We start from the raw sequence: 7,594 nt of genomic DNA on the forward strand, positions 1-7,594 counted from the left end.
GGGAAAAAGTTGTCAACATTTAAATGTGACAAAAATAACTTCTAATAATAGATTTTTATGGCTTAAATGGTCATTGTTTTATTTACATGAAAAATAAAAAAAAAGGATAAATACATTTACCCGGGTAAATGTTTTTCAAAAAAAACTTACCCAATTAATTACATTTACCTGAATAACTTACCAAAAAATAAATGGAATGATAAAGTTGAAGATGAAAAAGAAGATCGTGAATTAAAACTATTCAGTCTATCCAGCATCTTGGTCCCAGAGAACTTTTCAGCAAAAAAATAAACTTGGTAAGGGTGGATTTTGACTTGTTTACAAGGTAAGCTGAATAGCCTTAAACATTAGCAAAGGATAAAATGGTAATCTGATAACGTTCGTTGGTCTAATTAACATTCACATGGCTATAGGGGGTTCTCTCACGTTTCCACCCAGCCTTTTTGGTGCAGAAATCCGCGTGTTTCCTCCGCTCCAGCCACCAGCGTCCAACGGCAGCGATAAAGAAGAGGAAGGCTGTCGGTTGCCTCGCTTTTACATGCCCCACGCGTGGGCGTAATTCTCGTTTTTGCTTTGTCATCTGCTTTCTGCTCTGCGCCTGCGGAAACCATTTATATTCTTCAACGGGACTACGTCCTCGATCCTCATGTTATTGGTGGGAGTGGGACCTATTGCTCCAACTTGAGACTTGACTCTTGAGTGCTCCATTATACAACCATGGCCATTGGGCTCACTCCACTGCCTCACCATTCACCTTGTAATTAGCCAATAATAATATATCTTCGCTTTTGGCCATAGCACTTGGTTACTACTTGCTGGTTCTGCCTCAACCACACCATTCTTATTCCTTTTGGATATAGCTTATGCATGCTCATTGAAATATGTAATAGAATGCCTTTTTTATCTTTTTCTTTAAAAAAAACAAATTAAAGCAATTCATTACCAAATTTAAGTTATGCACTGCCAGAGTTCCTGTTTACATTACCATCAAAACATTTGATGCCCCCACTACATTCATATTTTCATCTATATATCTAAAAATATTGACTTAGTCAAAACCTGCTTGACTTGGGGAATTGAATCGTCGACCCAGTTATTGTTATACTAAAATGTGTTAAATTTTCAAGAGGCTATATTTTTGCACTTGGTTGGTACTTGGTTGTTTGCTGTATTTGCATTTAGACTGGGCTTGGACTTGGCTTTTACAAAAATTTGAATGAGCCCAGCCTAAGTGCGAACCCTAAACAGTGACCAGGTCTATTTGTAAAATGTTAAATTTGTCATGTTATTTTTATCAAAATAACTCTTTTTTAGCTCCAAATTTCAATTTTCATTTTTTTTTTTCATTTAATAAAGTTCAAAATCACCATACACCTAACCTTTTAAAAACATCAAATTCAAAATTTGTCCTACCTCAAATTTCCTTCTTCTTTTGCATAGCACGATCACATAATTAAATTTGTTTTTGAAAGAGGCGAAAAACTGTTGAGCCCCATTAACAAATACGCATTTATTATAGCAAGTACAAATTCAAAAAAGAAAACTTAATTAATAAGGAAATTCTCTAAAATTTACCATGAGTTTTTAACATTTCCCTTAAACTCATCACAACTTTTCAAAATGTCTAAAACTCACCATATTACTAAGTTTTTATTTTCCAAAACTCACCTTCCATTAGTACACTGTTAATGCTTTTTAACAGAGGTGTCTGTGTTAGCATAAATAACAATTTTTATGACCAAATTACCCTTGAATGGCGAGTTAGAGGAAAAATGGTCTTTTTAAGTTTTCAATTTTCTTGTTTTTTTGTACTTTTAGTGATTTGTTATAATTTCCAATGTTTTTTGTTATAATTTCTGTTTTTCTACATTTTCTATTTTCTACAGTCTATAAATTTTCCTGTATTTTTTGTTATTTATTTGTAATTTATGTGTTTTTCTATAATTTTTTTTATTTTGTTTTTCAATTGCTTTAGTTTCTATAATTTCAAAATAACTTTATATTTTGTTTGCAATTTCTATATTTTTATATTTTTTGTAATTTCTATGTTTTTATATATTTTTTATTTAAAAATATTTTTTGACCTTTTTCTCTTTTTTTCATGTCTAAATATTAAAATGGTAATATATTAACATCCGTTAATTTGTTTTGTATATATTTTATATTTTTTATGAGGATTAAAATGGTAATACACTAACACCCATTACTCTGTCTCACGTGACGTTTTGAAAAGTTGACAATTTCCCTAATTAATAAAACTTTCATCTAAACATGAATTGATTAATCAAGTCTCTTAACTCTTGTACAAGAGATTTTAACGACCTTAACAACCTTCCAAATCGTAAAACTATAGGGTTAATTAGAAGCCCGGACGCCCGGTTGCCCTTCTCATTCCTCGACCTCTACCACTAATCCCCATTCCCCACTCAAACACCTGAATTGGGGCTTCTCGTACGTTGAGTGGTCTCTATTACTGACTACTGCAACTGCCTCTTCCATTGGTTTCGGGGCTTTTCTCTGTTTCCTAAGCAAGCAAGCAAGCAAAATCCAAATTTGAAGAAGGCGGACGGATAGAGATACCGTCGGTCACCGTCAGAAGACAGCCTTCCTCTAATCCTCCTTTCTTCTTATTCTGAAGTTGCAAATTCGACCCAAAACAATAAATCTGGTATAGAGATTCTAGAAGAACTAAAAAAGAAAGTGAAAAGAAAAAAAGTAATAAAAAGAAAAGAAAAAGGCATCTCATAATAGCATACCATACTCCATACAGTGAGCGATATAGTACATTGGATTTACCACCAGAAATTTCCTCCACTTGAATCCTTTTTTTTTTTTTTTCTTTTATGATTTTATCTCCACTCCACGTGACGCTGAGCTTGCAGACGGACAGCTGCTTCCCAACCCAGAGCCGCTCTCTTTGTCACATACTGCTAGTACTGCTGTCTACTTCGGCTCACCCATCCATCCTCACACCATCGCTCCCCTGAACATCGAAACTAGAAAATGTGTGGAATGCATAGAAGCTAGCTTGTGGCTGAACAGAGAGAGAAAGTGAGGGAGGTCCGATCCGACGACGCTGAAATGAGAATCTCGCTCCAGGCCACATCTTTTCACTAACAAAACAAATGCAGCAGCAAAGAACTATCCCTTGAACAATGTTTTCGTCTGTCCTTTCGATTATTGTTTTACTCTCTCTGCTCAACTTAGTTCCACTTCCTCCTGCTGCTGCTTCTGTTTCTCATCCTCCGCCGCCGTCGATTTCGCCTCCGTTGAACTCAGTACCTCCATCCGATGCCCGCTCACTTCTGGCATTCAAATCTAAAGCCGATGTGGATAATAAGCTCCCGTTTTGGAACGAGAAGCACTCCAGATACTGCTTCTGGCAGGGCGTCAAATGCGTAGATGGTAAAGTGGTGCGCCTAGTTGTAGAAGGTTTTGGTCTTGCCGGTGTGTTTGCTCCCAACACATTGACTCGCCTTGACCAACTCAGAATCCTCAGCTTGCAGAACAACTCCCTCACTGGCCCCATTCCCGACCTCTCCACACTTGTCAATCTCAAAACCCTCTTTCTCGACCACAACTCCTTCTCGGCTCTTATCCCCGCCTCAGTCTCATCTCTCCATCGCCTTCGCACCTTGGATCTCTCCTACAACAACCTCACAGGCCCAATCCCCTCCGGTTTGACCACTCTGGTCCGGCTCTACTATCTTCGGCTCGATGGCAACCGGTTAGGCGGCGCCATCCCTCCGCTCAACCAGTCCTCCCTCCTGGTCTTCAATGTTTCCCGGAATAACCTCACCGGCGTCATTCCGGTCACACCCACACTGTCCCGCTTCGGCACCTCCTCCTTTTCTTTGAACCCTGGTCTCTGTGGTGAGATTATACACAAGGAATGCCTTCCTCGTATACCCTTCTTTAGGTCCTCGGAACCGGCACCATCCCCGGGGGCCGCGGCGGCGTTCGGACAGAATGAGGAGGTGCAAGGGCTTGTGCTACCTCCACCATCCCAAAAGCAGCACGAGCGAACCAGCGTGATTCTGGGATTCTCATTCGGGGTTTTGGTTCTACTTGTGTCCCTAGTGTGCTTTCTACTGTCGCTAAATCGGCGGAAAAAGCAAAAGGTGTTGACGCCGACGATGGCTTCGGATTCCGCAGCTGCTGCCGACGCTGCTGCGGTAATGAGGGTAGAAGAAGAGAACGAACTGGAGGCGAAGGTGAAGAAGATGCAAGGAATGCAAGTGGTGAAGAGTGGGTGTTTGGTGTTCTGTGCCGGGGAGCCGCAGGTTTACACCCTAGAGCAGCTGATGAAGGCATCCGCAGAGATGCTGGGGAGGGGGACGATCGGGACGACTTACAAGGCCGTAATGGATAATCAAATCATCGTGAGCGTCAAGCGACTCGACGCCGGCAAGACGGCGGTGACCAGTAAGGAGTCGTTCGAGCGGCACTTGGAATCTGTGGGTGGTCTCCGACATCCAAATCTGGTTCCGCTCAGAGCTTATTTCCAGGCCAAGGAAGAGAGACTACTTATCTATGATTACCAACCCAATGGCAGCCTCTTCTCCCTCGTACACGGTATGCTCCTCGTCCTCGACCTGCATTGGTGAGTCTATTATGAAATTCGTCATTGATACTGACCGAGTTGTGCGATTCAACTCGGATTTGCAGGTAGTCATGGCTTAATTTTTAATTAATTGAAGTAATTAAGCTCCCAAGTTTGTAGATTTGTTTAAGTGAACACACAGAGATTCCTGTACTCCTGCACGGAATTCCTGCGGTGCACTGACCTAACTAAGTTGTGTCGGATACCCATACTCTTCTGGAGCCTGGAGGATAGTGGGTCATGGGTGGACCGTGGACACTGGACATATAGTAATGGGTTTGCAATGGGCTGTAACTTGGAGACGCTTTGACTGACTGACTGACGGGGTTTGGCTGGTCTGGCTCGAGAGCTCATGTTATCTGCATCGATATCAGCTATCGCCTATCAGGTCAGTCAGGTCATCCTTTCCTAATTCCTAGTAGGAATGCTAAGTGAACAACGAGTTCGAGTTCATGGATGCAACTCTACTCTATTACGCCGGTGGGACCCATGAGAAGACACGTTTAATTTTCATCATCTGGTTGTTGTTTGTTCAGAAATCTGAAATTACAACTCTACTCTACTAGCATCTATAAATCGCATCTGCTCTGCTGGGGGCGGATTGAACGGTAAAAACCCCGTTTTTATTTCCGTGGGACCCACTAATTGTCCAGTTGGCTGGGCTTGGGCGAAGAATAGAAGAGTTGCACGCATTACATACGTCGTTTGCTAACCAGCATTCCTGCAGGGTGACGAAAGAAAAGCGAAAAACAATGGGAATTAGGAATGGGGAACGGGGTCTCCCAACTACTCCCAAGGCATATATGAACACCTGGCAAATATGCAAGAGAACCAACACAGCAGACTTCTATAGTGTGCCCAAACCATCGATTACCGAATTACCAGGATACATAGCTATCAAGCCTATCTATCACCTTGAAAGTTAAAAAGTTAAAACTAAGTAGCGCCGTACACGTACAGGGAGAAGGAAAAAGGAATCACACCGTCACGGTAAGGATCCAAACACTTGCCGACGAGGCGATGGATCATGGATGACGGTGTTTACCAACCTTTTAACAAATCAATACGATGAAATGATGAATAATTGTGTGGTTGATTGTATCCAGCGTAAATTCCACTAATTTCTCTTTGAAGTCTTTAGGGTTAGGGTAGCGTACGTACTACCTTTTTGAATTTAGATGATACGTGATAGAGGTCAGAGATTCAGAGGTGGTGGTGCCTACATCTCCAGCGGTCCAGCCTCCCTGGTTCTGACTTTTGCTACCCTTTTGGTTAAATTATTAGATTTTTTTTATACTGTAATTTTCTTTTCTTTAATTTGGAGAGACGACACAGGTTCGAGATCAACTAGGGCCAAGCCGCTTCACTGGACGTCGTGCTTGAAGATAGCGGAGGACGTGGCACAGGGTTTGGCCTACATCCATCAGGCGTCCAGGCTCGTCCATGGCAACGTCAAGTCCTCTAACGTACTCCTTGGTGCCGACTTTGAGGCCTGTCTCACCGACTACTGCCTCGCTATTCTGGCCGATACCTCCGAAGACGATGCCCCTGACTCTGCCGGATACAGGGCCCCCGAGGCCCGCATATCTAGTCGCCGAGTCGCCCCGAAATCCGATGTCTATTCATTCGGCATTCTCTTGCTGGAGCTTCTCAGCGGCAAACCCCCATCCCAGCATCCCTTCCTTATGCCCAGCGATCTTCTTAATTGGGTGAAATCCATCAGAGACGACGAAGGTGGGGACGAGAACCGGCTGGCTATGCTTCTCGAGGTAGCAACCACGTGTAGCCAGACATCTCCGGAGCAGAGACCAACAATGTGGCAAGTGTTGAAGATGATTCAAGAGATCAAGGAGACTGTGATGATGGAGGACAATCAGTTGGACTAATTTATATAACAATATACACCCCTTTTTTTTCCCTTCCTAATTTCTTTCATTAATTAGTTGTCGCCATTACTGGGAGTCCTATTACTACTACTACTATTATTACTAATAGCACTAATAGTTTCTTACACTGATCCGATGCAACAGCTCAACAAAAAACGACCAATAAATAAATAAAACACAACCTAGCCGGATCCAATGCCAATGGTTTCTAGCTACTTTCTAGTTGAATGTCTTCATCGTTCTCTTCTGATGTAAAGCTGTGCAAGCCTATATGGAAGACTGGCTGGGGTTTTCAATTGCTGAGAGGGCAAATTTCTTGTAATTTAGTTAATTAATTAATTTTACTCTTACTGTTGTCATGTTGTTTTAAAATACTCTTACTACTACTTATATTCGCTCTGGCAAACCACTCCCCATTTTCAGTTGCTGTCAAGCCGAAGGCACCTTCTGAATTGCCTTACGCCGTTCTCCCCGGTTTGCCCCAAACCACTACTGCAGAGGATTTTAAATCCACATAATTTGTCGGAACCCTGTTGTGTGTACTAAATCCAAGTTCGAGCTCCCAATGCATCTCTGCAAAGCTGTTTTTTTAGCGGTGCAAAAGATTACAAATGAATTCTCTACCAGGCTGCGACCCTTCAAAATTTAAATGTGTCTTCTACTTCAAGTCACCGTCCGGTGTCTCCCACCGAAAAAGAAGAATCCCCCAACTCCAGTCTCCCCATGAAACAGATCAGATAACTGTTCCAGAAATGTTTTTCAAGTTCTTTCTTTATTATTCGAGGTGACAGGCCATTACATAAAAATTGTTACAGAGTTTTCCCAATCACTTAAATCATATGATTCTTAGAACGGCTCGATGACCTTGACCTTGACAGATACCTCGAGGGAGACCTGTTGTCCCCGCTGTAAGGTGAATGTGAGCAGGAATACGTTGATCATCTGGAGCACGACATCTTAGCGTAGAATCGAACAGTTTAGTTTCAGTCCCAGAAAAGATGGTTTCCCGATCAGTCTCAAAGGCCGCGACCAAAGCTTTTGACTTGGTAAGAACTCCTTTTGATACATTCGAATAAACAATGTGAGATGCAAAACTTCATCCAGA

The 7,594-nt window shown here is 42.0% G+C and overlaps 1 protein-coding gene across 1 annotated transcript; it reads left to right on the forward strand.

Annotated features, from left to right (window-relative positions):
• The first annotated feature begins 2,255 nt into the window (after window positions 1–2,255).
• Window positions 2,256–6,861, forward strand: LOC148850281 (putative inactive receptor kinase At5g67200). Its single transcript, XM_088944267.1, has 2 exons — window positions 2,256–4,575; window positions 5,939–6,861. The coding sequence occupies exons 1-2, from the start codon at window positions 3,156–3,158 to the stop codon at window positions 6,487–6,489; spliced, it is 1,971 nt and encodes a 656-aa protein (XP_088800393.1). The 5' UTR covers window positions 2,256–3,155; the 3' UTR covers window positions 6,490–6,861.
• Window positions 6,862–7,594: the final 733 nt, after the last annotated feature.

The sequence above is a fragment of the Nelumbo lutea genome, chromosome 5, assembly GCF_056320005.1.
Source record: "Nelumbo lutea isolate HS-2025 chromosome 5, American lotus-T2T, whole genome shotgun sequence".
In the NCBI taxonomy this organism is placed as follows: Eukaryota; Viridiplantae; Streptophyta; class Magnoliopsida; order Proteales; family Nelumbonaceae; genus Nelumbo; species Nelumbo lutea.

Bases quoted from the DNA above. Each gene is read 5' to 3' on its own strand.
- LOC148850281 (XM_088944267.1), top strand. From the start codon at position 3,156: ATGTTTTCGTCTGTCCTTTCGATTATTGTTTTACTCTCTCTGCTCAAC. The intron at 4,576-5,938 runs GTATGCTCCTCG...GAGACGACACAG, and splicing joins CCTCTTCTCCCTCGTACACG to GTTCGAGATCAACTAGGGCC.